The 15,225-nt window shown below is 40.9% G+C and overlaps 1 protein-coding gene across 1 annotated transcript in view; it reads right to left on the bottom strand.

The window, feature by feature from the left end:
- Nucleotides 1-7,214: 7,214 nt before the first annotated feature.
- LOC137522241 (sialic acid-binding Ig-like lectin 14) overlaps nt 7,215-15,225 on the bottom strand; it is a 102,601-nt gene continuing 94,590 nt past the window's right edge. The window contains exons 10-11 of the mRNA XM_068242273.1: nt 12,735-12,858; nt 7,215-7,430 (exon numbers count right to left, since the gene is read on the bottom strand). Coding sequence (XP_068098374.1) covers nt 7,263-7,430; nt 12,735-12,858 — 292 coding nt within the window. The 3' untranslated portion in view covers nt 7,215-7,262. The remainder of the gene's footprint in view (nt 7,431-12,734; nt 12,859-15,225) is intronic.

The following is a 15,225-nucleotide window of genomic DNA, read 5'->3' on the forward strand; positions in this document are numbered from 1 at the left end:
GCCAATTGATATTCCCTTGATCTCCGTGGAATCTCGGATCAGAATTGCTAAGGGTTCAATGGCTAATGCAAATAAATAGGGCGATAATGGGCACCCCTGGCGAGTGCCCCTAGACAGCGGAAATGAACAGGAGACGATGTCGCCAGTTTTAATACGAGCTATAGGGGCTTGGTATAAAGCCTTAATCCATGAGATAAAGTTATTCCCCAACCCAAACATGCTCAGCAGCCGCCATAGATAGGGCCACTCCACGGAATCAAAGGCCTTTTCCGTGTCCAATGAGGCTATAGTATGTTTCCCAGAATCCTGTGTAGGCATTGATATATTAGTAAAGAGTCTACGGATATTTATGTCGGTACTACGTCCCGGCATAAAGCCCGTCTGATCGCAGTGCACTACATCTGTGATAACCGCCTTCAGTCTATTGGCTAAGATTTTTGCCAGAATTTTAGCATCCGAGTTTAATAAGGAAATAGGTCTGTAAGAGCCACAATTTGCAGGGTCTTTGTTGGGCTTCAAGATCACTATAATAATTGCTTCATTAAATGTAGATGGAAGATCTTCCCCCCTTAGAACCCCGTTAAATAATGTACAGAGTTTGTCAGCTAGGAGACTGGAATAACTATGATAAAATTCAGCAGGGAATCCATCCGGACCCGGAGATTTATTTGGTTTCAATTCAGAAATAGCCTGTTGTACCTCCTCAATTACAATGGCCCTATCCAAGGCAGCAGCCACATCCTCTGTAAAGTTAGGAACATTAACAAGTTGCAGGTAATTAAGGAGGGCTGTATTAGTATAGTTAGCTCTAGAAGCATATAAGGCTTGATAATACGACACAAAGGATTGATTAATAGCTTCAGGATCCACCAGAAGTTCACCAGTGCTACTCATTATATTTGAGATTGATGATGAAGTGTTGTGTTCCTTTGATAACCAAGCCAAGAGTTTACTGTTTTTATCTCCAAATTCAAAAATCCTTTGTGATTGGTGGAGTAGTGTGTTTTTGGTAGCATCTACCAACGCCAGCTTCCACTGTCTCAGAGCACCCTGCCATATTCGCCATGATTCTACCGTGCGAGTTTGATTGAAATTGCGTTCAGCAACTATAGTTTCTTGCTCTAAATCAGCCAAATGCCTACGTGCATTTGCATTGAATTCCTTAAGCGCCGACATATAATGGCCTCTAACAACCGCTTTACCGGCATCCCATACCACACTATCTGAGGAGGATTCTGTATTGAGATTCCAGTATTCAGTAATTTTATCTGCATTTTAGAATTTATCTGTGGCTCTTGGATATAAAACCTAGAAATACGCCAAAGGCGATCCTTGGTGGCCTTATGAGAAATAAGTGTTAACAAAAGGGGTGCATGGTCAGAAATACCTATAGGGAGTGTCTCAATATTTTGTACCTTTGGGAGTAGAGAGGGAGATCCGAAGGCCATATCTATCCTGGACATAGATTTATGAGAAGCTGAATAACAGGTAAAATCAGTAACATTCGGATATTTCCATCGCCATAAATCTTTTAGCTGGTGACTGTCTGCCCAACCCGATAGGTCTCGACCCTCTTTAGAGGAAGCCGTAGAACGGTCTACCAGTGGGTTCATTGTCATGTTAAAATCCTCTATTATGAGTAAATTCTCACATTGCCATTGAGCCAATTTAGTTAGGATCTGGTGGAGAAGCTGTTTATCAGCTGGAGGGGGAAGATATAGGCCCGCCAGGGTATATTCTACACCATACAACTGGAAATGAAGTAATATATAACGCCCTTTATCATCACAAATACTATGTAGGATTTTGATCGGTAGTGACTTATGTATGAGGATTGAAACTCCCCTAGAGTACGTAGAGTAAGTGGCGTGAAAGTGATGAGCTACCCACGGCCGCTTCAAGGACATGACTTTGCTCCCAGATAGATGAGTTTCAACCAGTACACAGATGTGTGGATTATATTTCTTGAGGTAATTAAATATCAAAGCTCGTTTAATTTTGGAACCTAGACCCCTTACATTCCAGGAAATACATTTAAGTGTAGTCATAAAGAAAGCAATTCCAATACATACCAAGAAATTCCCAGAAAGGCAAATGTTGGAAGCGTACACTGGAGAAAGGAGAAAGAGAAGAAGAAGAAGAAGAAAAGAGACTGAGGTTCTCCTGGAGAAAGGACCATGTAGGATATAGCCAACCTGCAAAGAAAAAGTTAGTGAATAAACAATTAAATCCCACCCCCCACCCTACACCATGCATCATTAGGATGCTATAGGTGTCTACACCCTAACTGTAACCTTAAGAAACAGAAACACCTAAACCAACAAACTATTAAAACTGCTGGTGTCTCTGTAAGGGACGTTTGCCAGGAGCTGCTTCCGCCGCCCGGCTACACCCATCAAAGATGGGGGCAGATAACCATCGTAATGAACGTTGCTTAACTTCAAGAAATCTGAAAGTATAGATATTGTTGGTGAGGAGTAGAGTTATAGTTCCAACCCAAAGCAGATATTATAAAATTGGACTTTCAATTTGCCTCTGCTGAGAGAGAGTAAGAGAGAGAGGGAGAGGGGGGAAAAAAAATGGTTAATCTTAAACCTCATTGTACTGTGGAAGGAGATTTAATGCTGCATATAAGCTCATAAAATTACGTTGCTACATTGGGCCTGTATTAGGAGGTATGATCAATATTCTGGAAATATATTCAGGATAACCAAATATCGGACTGGAGAAACAGTATTGTCACTATTGAATGAGAATGCTGACCTGTGAGACCTCAGGGCACATTATTTAGGGAGATGGGACATAAACCTGCCATAGGGGGATCAATTGGGTATACACCGTATATAAAATGAATTGCGGGCTCTTCAATATGAAGGGATGTAGGAGTGTAGCAGATTAAATGCTATGAGAGCTGAGACTTGATAGAGAGGTTGTGGAGATATTAAGCTCTTACTGTGTTCGGGACCTTCTTAATGTACACTATTGAAGGTATTAAGTAGAGACCCGGTATCTTAGCAAGTTTTCCCTTTTCACAGGCAGATAAAAAAACAAAAACAAAAAAAACCCATGTTTAATAGTGGGTGTGCAACATATCCATAAAGGAGGGGGTGATTATTGGCAGGTGGAACCTTTAGGATTTATATCTCCCCACAGTTAATAGATCAAAGTTTTGTTCAAGTTCCTGGTATTGAAAGCCAGTGCGCGAATATGAGTATCTATACCCAGTATATATAATGAACATTCCAACATGAAATATTATAGATCTAGAAAGCATAGGTGGAACACCTTGCACCATCAGGCAGCTCACGATCCATTAGCTGGCAAGAGTAGAGCAGCTAGTAGGCTAGTACCTATTATTGGTGGACCTGTTTTTAAGAAAACGGAGCTATAAGTTTCAGAAAACAGTGTGCATTCATAGTATCTGATAATACTATTTGTAAGGGAGCAGCGCCACCTGGTGGACAGAGTGCACACGTAATTAGGCACCGAAGCTGTAATGCAAGGCAAAATGAGCTACAAAATATTTTGCAGGGACGTATTTACCAGGGAGGGGAAGTAGTTAACCTTTGTTCTGTTGTTTGTTTTTTTACACTTTTTAAAATAAAAAAAAACATTGCCCCCTCTGAAAAACTCCTCTTATCTCCCATGCAGTCTGGTACGAAGTCTATGACCATGGGTTCCATTGCATTACCAATAGCCGTCAACATATTTTTTAACATTGAGGTACTCGGCAAAAGGATGAGGTGGGGGGGGGGGCAGATATCACCTCTGTCCATTGTTAAAGACATGGCTTTTCCCTAGCTCCAGCACAAAGAAAACGGTGGGGGTTTATGGTAGAATTCTTTAATAAGAAGAGGAGTCATAGAGATTCACCCTCTCCCATGGACATTACAACAGGGATATTCTGGTACCCATTACACATTTAAGCAAAGTTAAGTTATTTATACTCCGGGTTTCTGCTTTTTCCAAAGCATTGTTATTGCATGATTACTTCAGTTCCATAAAACCTCATTAGTGGGGATGGTTACTGAAATGAAGCAGGATTATGCAAACTTTGCATGCAATTTTATGCAACTTAAAAATGAGCCAAGGTGGCACTCAATTAGTCCATTTTCAAAAGGGGCATACACTTGTACGCAGAATTTGCATAATCTGCACCAACAGAGAATTGTTTGTACTTCATTGACCATTCCTACTCACCAGTATTTGGTCTAAAGGTGGCCACTAATGGTCCAATTTCTAGCGAAAAATCATTCGAGAAATCAGAAATTCTGATTGGATTGGTTGAAATTGAAAATATCCTCAGTTGATGGGCACAATTGATTATGAACGATTATAAAAATAGTCGTCCAATTGGATTTTTGTCAAACCAAAATTTGGAATTTCATGATTGGTTGTGATAGATAGGAAGCAAAGATTGGTTCGTTGATGGTGTAGTGAACGATGTATTACAATTGGTTGTAAATAATCTCAGTTGGTGGACACAATTGATTATGAATGAGTGAAAAAAATGTCGGCCGAATGAAATTTCGTCGAACCAAAATTTGGATTTTCTTGTTGGTTGTGATAGATAGGAAGCAAAGATTGGTTCGTTGATGGTTTAGTGAACAATGTATTACAATATTTCACTTCCGTTAATTGGATTGTTAGTGGCCACCTTAAGGATGTAGATCTAGGGAGACTGAGTCATGTGACTTTTTGCTTTATTTCAGTTTCCTGTCTGTGGTTAGCCTTACACTGGCATATTAATCCAGCAGGCATTTATTGGTGTGATCTATATAAATGAATTCCAGTGCCACACTCTATTGAGGATCCTTTATTTTTACTGATAGTACAATAAAACATTCACTGATCTCATGTAAGTTACCTGGTTTCATATTTGTTTTCATAAGATATTAGGTCCACACTCATGCTGGATGCACAACCTATCACAGCATATCCTGAGCAGATATGGTGTGCCTCGGAGAGATGTTCACACTCATCACCATCGTGCATCCGGCCCACCATCCTGCCCACCATAGTTGCCGTTGTCACCATTCGAGTCCTCCTGCTGCCGACACGACTGCTGAGCTTGTTGGCAAGCGCAGGTAAGCTCATTCCGCCATTAGCAGCATAAGGCTACCACTGGGTAGATAAAAGGGAATCCTATCCTAGAAGGATTCCCATTGTTTTTTTGCAAACCAATGATAGCCCTATGGTTCTATCAGGACTCCGATACTAGTGTTTGTTCCCCAATCCCCAGCTCAGCAATGGTCAGTGCATGTGGAAGACCCGAATAGTGACTGAGGACACAGAAGACAGTTGAGTAGGTCTGGAATGGAGGGGGAAAAAAAGCCTAGTGGGGATGGACACTGTCCATTCCCATTGGCTTGCACTGATTCTGTGAGTCTCCACAGCGCATGCGGGCTCTGGAAAAATCATGACGGTTGGATATGAGCATTCTGATCCCAAGCCACTGTAATTAGCAAGTGCAAATGGATCCTTTGCTTAACATACGATCTGTTGACACATGTGCTTCTGCCATGCTGGATCGCAAATGGGCCCTTAGTGGCAGAAGATAGGCATATTAGCCAGGTAGGTTATACATTTTTAAGGGGAAAAGGAAAAGCAGTGAAAGTCTTTATATTCTTATTTCAAGTTTCTTAAAAAGAAAGAAAAAAAAAAACAGAAAATTTTGCATACAATATCCATAATAATAATAATAAAGTTTTATAAGAAAGAAAATAATAATATACCAATACAGTACACATAATCAACAATTGACTCCTGATGTAGCCACAAAAAAACAGTGCAACAGTAACTCCACTAATACCATAATGATAAAGATAATGACAGTGGTCCACAATAACAATAGCAGAAAACAGACCGCATCTTCAAAGGAAATTGTTTTAAAGTAAACCTGAGATGGGGATTAAAACAAAAAAACATACCTGGTGAGTCCTCCAGCCCCCTCCAGGCGTATCCCTCCCATGCCATCCTCCCCCGCCTCCTTGTTTGTCTGCAATTGGCGTTGGAAAGTCTTCCGGTTAGGGGCCCGCTACTCGGCTGCGCGCACTCCTGTCACCGGGAGCATTCTGCACCTGCGTAGTACTTTTACACAGGCATAGAGCGCTCCTGGCAACAGGAGGAAGACGGGAGCGCACTCGCCTAGACTGCGCCTCCACCGACTGGCCCTGACTGGATGACTTACTAGGAACATTTGCGGACACATGAGGAGGCGGAGGAGGATGACGTGGGAGCGATAATACTGGAGGAAGCCCCAGATGTATATTTTTTTTTATTAAGTTCCCATCCCCATCTCAGGTACACTTTAAGCCGATGAGAAGCTTAGTGGTTTAGTACGGATGAATCTAAGGCTTCCTATACTCTTGATTAGTAGATGTTCCTATGTATAGCCAAGGTAGTCCTTTCCGAATGAAAGGTGCCTGTAGATCAGGGTATTCAGAGATGCCATTCAGGGAGTGACGGGCTATGGTGTCCGATCACTGATTCCGCTCCCCCGCTGAAAAAGCGGCAGCTACTCTCGGAAGCTGCGCTTTTTCTGGCTGTAGCGTCCCCCATGCGTCCCTCTAAGCGTATGTTACGCTTAGTGACGACATGTAAACAAACTCATGGCCGCCATCTTGTGGCCAAAAAGTAAAACTACAACTAAAAGTAAAAAAAATAAAATTCAAACATACATTTACATTATAAATCTCTTGTTTACATCCCACCCTCCCAAAACTACCCAAATAAAATGTTTAATATAAAAAACAAAAAACATTACAATAAATAAAAAAAAAACATGTAAATATTTACCTAAGGGTCTAAACATCAATGTAAAGATGAAATATTTCTATATTTTTTTTATTTTAAACTTGTAAATAGTGATAGATGCAAAATGGAAAAAATGCACCTTTATTTCCAAATAAAATATTGTCGCCATACATTGTGATAGGGACATAATTTTAACGGTGTAATAACCGGGACATATGGGCAAATACAATACGTGAGTTTTAATTATGGAGGCATGTATTATTTTAAAACTATAATGGCTAAAAACTGAGAAATAATGAATTTTTTCCGTTTTTCTCTTATTCTACCTGTTAAAATGCATTTACAGTAAAATGGCTCTTAGCAAACTATACCCCCCAAAGAAAGCCTAATTGGTGGTGGAAAAAACAAGATATAGATCAGTTCATTGTGATAAGTAGTGATAAAGTTATAGGCTAATGAATGGGAGGTGAACATTTCTCAAGTGAAAACGACGAAACACGAATGGGTTAATGATCCAGACTTTTGACTTTGACCTCAGCATACTCTGCCTCTGGTTCATTTGATAAAGACGTAGAGGGTGTTTGAAGAAAATTTATTGTGGAATAATGCATGTTTTCTTGGTCTTCTAAAGTGCCGCTGGTGTCTTGTTGTTCAGTTTTATTTGTGTTGTCCTCCTGGAGATGAATACAAAAATATCCTTTATTATAAATGTTCAAGTTTTATGATTATTTAACTCGAGGTGAAACTCGAAAAATTAGAATATTGTGCAAAGTCCATTTATTTCAGTAATTCAACTTTAAAGGTGAAACTAATGTATAAAATAGGAACCCTTTGCAGGTCTTTTGGGTTTATTAGCTGGTCAGAGTCTGACACTTTGAGCCGAGAATATTGAACATTTTCACAATATTCTAACAGTCTGAGATGTTGATTTTGGGATTCTAATAAGCTGTAAGCCATAATGATCAAAATTATGACATATAAATGCTTGAAATATCCCACTGTGCATGTAGTGAGTCTATTTCATATTAAAGGGACTCCGAGCTCAGAAAAAAAAGGAAAGGTGTACTCACCAGGGGCTTTTTCCAGCCCAGTGCTGGTCGGGAGGTCCCATGCCGGCGTCCTGGCTCCTCTCCTTCTCCCCGCTCCGGAATGGCTGGCAGGCCGCAGCCCGGGCGACACTCTCCCGAGTGTCGGGCTGCTTCTTCCGCATATAACGCGGATTACGTCACACGCCGGCCGCCTCGCGTCATCACGGCGGCCGGCGTGAAAGTACTGCGCATGCGCGAACAAAGCGTGCATGCGCAGTACTTTCACGCCGGCCGCCGTGATGACGCGAGGCGGCCGGCGTGTGACGTAATCCGCGTCATATGCGGAAGGAGCAGCCCGACACTCGGGAGAGTGTCGCCCGGGCTGCGGCCTGTCAGCCATTCCGGAGCGGGGTGAAGAAGAGGAGCCAGGACGCCGGCGTGGGACCTCCCGACCAGCACTGGGCTGGAAAAAGCCCCTGGTGAGTACAACTTTCCTTTTTTTTCTGAGCTCGGAATCCCTTTAATTTAACCTTTTAAATTGAATTCCTGAAATAAATTGACTTTTGCACAATATTCTAATTTTTTTGAGTTTCTCCTGTAGCTATTCACAACTTTCTTCAAGTATTAAAACATTAAATGTTCATGACACAGATAGGTTTGATTACTAAAGTTATCTTGAAATGGAGAACCAGAAAAGCACCGGACACCATAAGCTTCACCAATGTTTGCCATTGCTCTTCATCTTAAAGGAAGCATCAGAGTAGTCAAAAAGAAATTAGATCTACTTACCCGGGCCTACCTCCAGCCCACTGCAGCCGATATGCCCCTCACCTCAGCTCCGGTGTCCCAGGATCCCCTCCATTTCAGAAGCCAACCTCACCAGGTTGGCCTCTACTGCACCTGCGTGAGCACCGCTGTCAATCACGCTCACATGGTACACAGCTGCTGTGTATTTGACACTGATTGCGTGCCTCTTGGTGATTACACACACTGTCTACCACTATTGAATATTGTTAGTTGTACTGCATACCCCCAATATGGGAAAAATAACAGGCAGAGGCAGGCCATCCCGCAGGTATTTCCGAGGTCGTGCTGGCGTGATTTCCTGCGGCCCACGACCAAATTACAGTGTTCAGAAGGCACATACCCTCAACCCCCAAGATTCCGAGGACATGGTTGTCTGGCTTAAACAGCGAACCACATCTTCTAAATCTTCCACACAGAACCTCCTTGATGCACTGTCCTGCTCCTGCTCAGCTTTCAACTGCTTTCACACAAAAACTTAACACTACTACCACTAGCAACCCAGCTGCTCCACTTGATGTGTTAGAGGAGTTATTCACACATGATGCATTTAGTGATACTTGGGGTCATCCAGCCAACATGCCCTTAAAGGCCCGCTGTTGCCACCACCCGAATGCTGACATTCCAAAGCTCACCAGTGTGGCATTTTTGTTTTGTTTGTGTGCCGCTGATACCAGCAATGCCCTCTGCAACCTCTGCCAAAAGAAACTGAGTTGTAGGAAGCCCAACACCCAACCAGGGACAACTGCTTTGCAAAGGCACCTGATCGCAAAACACAAACACCAATGGTATGCACACATTAATAAAAGCAGCACACTAATATAAACATCCTTTGTGGCTGTTTGCAGTGGTGCGTTAAACAGTGTGTTTGGTCTGTCAGTGTGAAGCAGTACACTACTTACACTACCTGATCCATGTAAGCACTTTATAACTCTAATTTAGCAATGCAATTTCTGCCCTTTAGGGATTATAACCCTGCTCTGCATCAAATCTGTAATTTTCCCAGGGACTTTTGGCGTGTATACCACTGCGCCATGTCCTACAAAAACATCCCCCCCCCCCCCGAGTTCGCCGGTATGTGGACTTTTGTGGAATTTCAAGTCCGCGGTCCGCAGATCCAAAATCTGAGGTTCGAGCCACCTCTAACGAAGACCAACTGTAAGACCTAGAAAGAGATGGGCAGATAAAGTTGACAAAGATGCCAAAGAACTGCTTAAAGAGGCACTACAGCAAAAAATTTAAAATATGTGCAAACATATACAAATAAGAAGTACATTTTTTTCCAGAGTAAAATGAGCCATAAATTACTTTTCTCCTATGTTGCTGTCACTTACTGTAGGTAGAAATCTGACAGAAGTGACAGGTTTTGGACTTGTCCATCTCTTCATAGGGAATTCTCAGCAAGGCTTTTATTCTTTATAAAGATATTCCTGAAAAAGGATTTAAACAATGCTGCTGGCCAGCTTCCCTGTTCCCTACACAGTTTTTTTTTTGGCAGTTGGACAGAACTGCTGCCATTCACTAAGTGCTTTTAAAAAATAAATATATCCCTGAGAATCCCCTATAAAGAGATGAACTAGTCCAAAACCTGTCACTTCTGTCAGATTTCTACTACCTACTGTAAGTGACAGCAACATAGGAGAAAAGTAATTTATGGTTAATTTTACTCTGGAAAAAATGCACTTCTTATTTGTATATGTTTGCACATATTTTCAATTTTACAGTTTTTCGCTGTAGTGCCCCTTTAAGATACGAAACTGGAAACAGGCAGCAATAGACTGAGATGGATGGGGCAGAAAACTTCACATCACAACTTAAAGGAAATTGTAAAGCTGATAATTTGAAAGGAAGCGCTGGGTGGAACTGCACTGTGAGTGAAGATAGCAGGCTGGTGTTTGGGACAACATGACACAGGCTTCCTTATCTGCTGCAGGTCCAAATCACTGGTGGACTTGTATTACTGAGCTGATTTACCGTGTTTGACTTAAAGCAAACCTGAAGCGAAAGCAAACTCGTGAGATAATAAATTGTATGTGTAGCACAGTTCAGAAACAGAACATTAGTAGCAAAGAAAATAGTCTCATAGTGTTTTCCAGACAAGGAGGAGTTAAGAATCTTCAGTTGTTATCTATGCAAAAGAGCTTCTCTGAGCTCTTCAACCTAACATGGGTCGAATACAGTCCTGTTTTCTGAAGCACTTAAACATCCAAGAAACAGTGAGAGACAGCTTGAGATAAGGTTTTACTGCAGGAAGGTTCAAATGGTTAATTATTTCTGCTTTGTTTTATCACTCAAAAGACAGAAACGGCGACAGTCTTATGCAATGTTAAAAAACAAAACTGAAAATAAAAATATGAGACTCTTTTCTCTGCTACGAATGTTCTATTCATTATCCGTAATACACATACAATCCAGTGTCTTTTTTTTTTTTTTTTTTTTTGCTTTAGGTTTGCTTTAACCACTTCTCAACTGAGGGGTTTTACCCCTTCAGCATCCGAGCAATTTTCACCTTTCAGCGCTCCTTCCATTCGTCTATAACTTTATCATTACTTATCACAATCAAATGAACTATATCTTGTTTTTTTCGCCACCAATTAGGCTTTCTTTAGGTGGGACATTATGCCAAGAATTATTTTATTCTAAATGTGTTTTAATGGGAAAATAGGAAAACATTTGGAAAAAAAATCATTTTTCAGTTTTCGGCCATTATAGTTTTTAAATAATGCATGCTACTGTAATTAAAATCCATGTAACTTATTTGCTCATTTGTCCCGGTTATTACACCGTTTAAATTATGTCCCTATCACAATGCTTGGCGCCAATATTTTATTTGCAAATAAAAGGTGCATTTTTTTCAGTTTTGCGTCCATTCCTAATTACAAGCCCATAATTTATAAAGTAACAGTGTTATACCCTCTTGATATAAATATTTAAAGATTTCAGTCCCTAAGGTAACTGGTTTTTTTTTAATTGTAATTTTTTGTTTATTTATTTTTTTATTACAAAAAAAAAATGGTAACAATTGGGGAGTGTGGGAGTTAATGAGCTAATTTATATTGTAAAATAATGTATTTGTATGTGAAAAATGTTTTTGGGTGTAGTTTTACTTTTTGGCCACAAGATGGCCACAGTACATTTTTGTGAATGCGTCCTGCAAGCGTCGGAAGTACACTTACAGGATGTTCAGGGAGGCTGGGAAACTTTTTTTTTTTTTCACAATGATCGCGCTGCTTCTCATAGAAGCAGCCGATCATTGCTGGGGGGCAGAGATCAATGAACAGGAATGGTTTTTCCCGTTCATTGATCTCCGGGCGAACGGCCGGCGGCGTGCACGAGCGTGGGAGCGCGCGCATGTGCGAGCGGCGGGGGGGTGCGTACATCTACGCTCCGGGCGGGGAACTGAAGTCCAAAGGAGCGAAGATATACTGTACCCGGGCGGCAAAGTGGTTAAGCGATGCAGCAAACCTGCAAGATGCTAATTTCTGAATTTGTCACACATGTTGCAAATATAATGCAACATGAAAGTAAGTCTATCAAAGGAAGTGGCTGTTTCAGGTGCGTTTTGCGTTTGCATTTTTTTACGCAGATGCGTTTTTCATGCATTTTGCGTTCGTTTTAATGCATTTGCGGTTCGCTAATGAAAAACGCATATACGTTTTGTATGCTTTTTTTTACATTTATGCAGGACAACAGGAAGCGGAAGGTTTCCCGCTCCGCAAGCGTTTCTGCTATGTGTGCCCCCGGCCTGAATTTATTAGCAACATATCAAAAAACTTAAAAAACTATTTGTCAATGAAGGGAAAAAAAAGGTTAGTAGAATGATGTAGGTTCATATTGCACAATGTGGCTGCAGTAATTGCTACCTGGAGGTAATGTTACTTGCAAATTTTAATCATTTTCACATCCAAAATGCTATTTTCGATTTTGAGAAAATATTCGTGAACAATTAGCGAAGAAAGCAAAATCATTTATTTTTAGCGCAAAAATTCGTGAAAAATCACAAATTTATTACAAATTTTCTATGACATTTTCGCCTGAAAGTCAAATTATTTTCATGAAAATGAATGCGAAAAGAATATCAGCATTTTCGCTCATCACTGCTTGGAAGAAAAAAATGGCAAAGTAAATTTATACCGCTGCACTCACCTTGGTGAGTGGCCCCCTTTTGACAATGTTCGCGTATACTTGGTTGGGATCATCTATCGGTGTGTCTGCCACTGGAGATGGATCTTCTTCATTGTCACACTTGATTTTCAGTTCTTTCTTTTTTCTAAGAAAGTTTAACATTGTCAGGACTTGTTTCAAGAAGGACAGTATACAGCGCAGTAACTTCAATTAAAACGGTATTGTCAGCCATAAAATCAAATTCCTATTACCCACTGATCTGTGTTTATTATGAAGTCTACATCCTGACCCTGCATTGCAAGCATTCCAATATAATCATAAATGTGTCTTCTATAATGAATCCTATCTCAGTCAGCCTGGCTCTTTTCTCGTACCTTGCCAGGAAGAGGGAAGCTAAAAAAAACACAAAAAAAAGACTTGATATCTTCCCTTCTCTCCCTCCCGCATTCCTGCTCATTGCTGATTGGCTGAGGGAAGTTTAGTATGACAGGAGGCTCATAAGAGAAATAGAATATAAATCACCTCACCACTCTGCAGAAGTTGCTGAAATCCAATTTAAGTTCTGCTCACATGTGTTTACAAAGCAAACAAGACATGACAGTGCAGTTCTGCATACACCATTTAAGGCACACGAGTAAGGGAGGAAATGACATCAGGATTGGCTTCAGTCAGAGGCAGTAAAGATGGAAAATGTCTGGAACAGTTTTCTCTTTATTAACAATATGATATTCACTGACATCAACATGTGAACAGTACAATACATATGTTACATGAGCAGAACAAATATTTATCTACTTATATATGTGTTATTTTTTTCTTGGATAGTATGGCTGACCCTCATTCCTTAAAAAGTACATGGCTATGTGAAGTCTAAACATTAAAAAAAATGCCAACTGATAACAAGATGGACTCTTCCAGCAAACAAAAATCCTCGCCGCAGTTGGCAAAATTATTAAACGAATTAGATCTATACGACCCCTGGAGAGCTACCCATGGAAATGAAAAAGACTTTACCTTCTTTTCCCAAGTTCACAAGTCTTACTCGAGAATTGACTTCTTCCTCACTGACAGATACTCCCTACAGAAGATTAAAGATGCAAAGATCCACAGCATTACATGGTCAGACCATGCCCCGGTCTCCATCACCATCACTGGCCCAAATTTAAGAAATGCGAGACCCCCCTGGAGACTAAATATTTCTCTTCTATCTTCAGAGGAGAACAAACAAATAATTGCTGATCAGATTAATGAATACTTTAAACTGAATTCTGGGGAGGAAGTTGGAGAGGCTACAATTTGGTTAGCCCATAAAGCAGTTTTAAGAGGCTGTCTAATTAAAATAGGAGCCCGAACCAAAAAAATCAAACAACAAGAAGTCAACGACATTCTAAAAGCCATCCAGTCCCTGGAACTTACACATAAGCAAGACCCTTCCCTAACTACTGCCCGATCCCTATTTGATCTAAGACAAAAGTTAAAGATAGTATTAACAGAGGAATACAACTTCAATCTAGCTAGACTCAGACTTAACCACTACCACCAGAATAACAAAGCCAGCCCGCTGCTGGCCAAAATCATTAAAAAACAATCTAAAGCAAAAATTCCCAAACTTATACACCCATTCACAAAAATCCCCTTAACCAACCCACAAGATATTGCTGACGCCTTTAGTGACTTTTACAAAGCCCTTTATAACCTAAAGGATGATAAAGCTACACCCCAACCGACACCGGCACTGATCAAAGACTTCCTGTCACTAATTAAGCTACCTAAAATATCAGAAGAACAACAATCCATCTTAAATGGGAAGATAACAGTCTCAGAGGTCTTAAACACCATCCTTAAATCCAAACCCAATAAGGCCCCGGGCCCGGATGGCTTTCCAAATGAATACTATAAAACTTTCGCCCATATATTTTCCCCCAAATTAGCCTCCCTATTTAACTCCTTCCAATCGTCAGGACAGATCCCCCCTGAGTACACCAAAGCCATAATCACAGTCATCCCCAAACCGGGCAAAGATCAAACCAGTCCCTCCAACTTCCGACCCATTTCATTATTGAACTGCGACCTCAAGTTTTATGCGAAGATCCTAGCCAATAGGCTATTTAACATTTTACCTACGGTTATTGCTTTGGATCAAGTGGGTTTTACGGGGGGACGCCAAGCTTCGGATGGAACCAGAAGAATCATTAATATACTTCACTCCTTGGATTTGTGTCGAAGGCCTTCTCTGCTTCTGGCTTTGGATGCAGAGAAGGCCTTTGACAGAGTCCATTGGGACTTCCTGGGTGAAGTTCTTCTAAAATTTGGAATTCAAGGCTCCTTCCACCAAGCTACCATGGCCCTCTATAAAACTCCATCGGCATCAGTAAACGTCTCTGGCTTCATATCCAAACAATTTGCTATATCTAATGGCACTAGACAGGGCTGTCCCCTATCTCCCTTAATATTTGTGCTAATTATGGAGACCCTGGCAGAAGCTATTTGCTCGAATCCAAAGATAACAGGA

Source organism: Hyperolius riggenbachi, chromosome 6 (genome assembly GCF_040937935.1).
Source record: "Hyperolius riggenbachi isolate aHypRig1 chromosome 6, aHypRig1.pri, whole genome shotgun sequence".
In the NCBI taxonomy this organism is placed as follows: Eukaryota; Metazoa; Chordata; class Amphibia; order Anura; family Hyperoliidae; genus Hyperolius; species Hyperolius riggenbachi.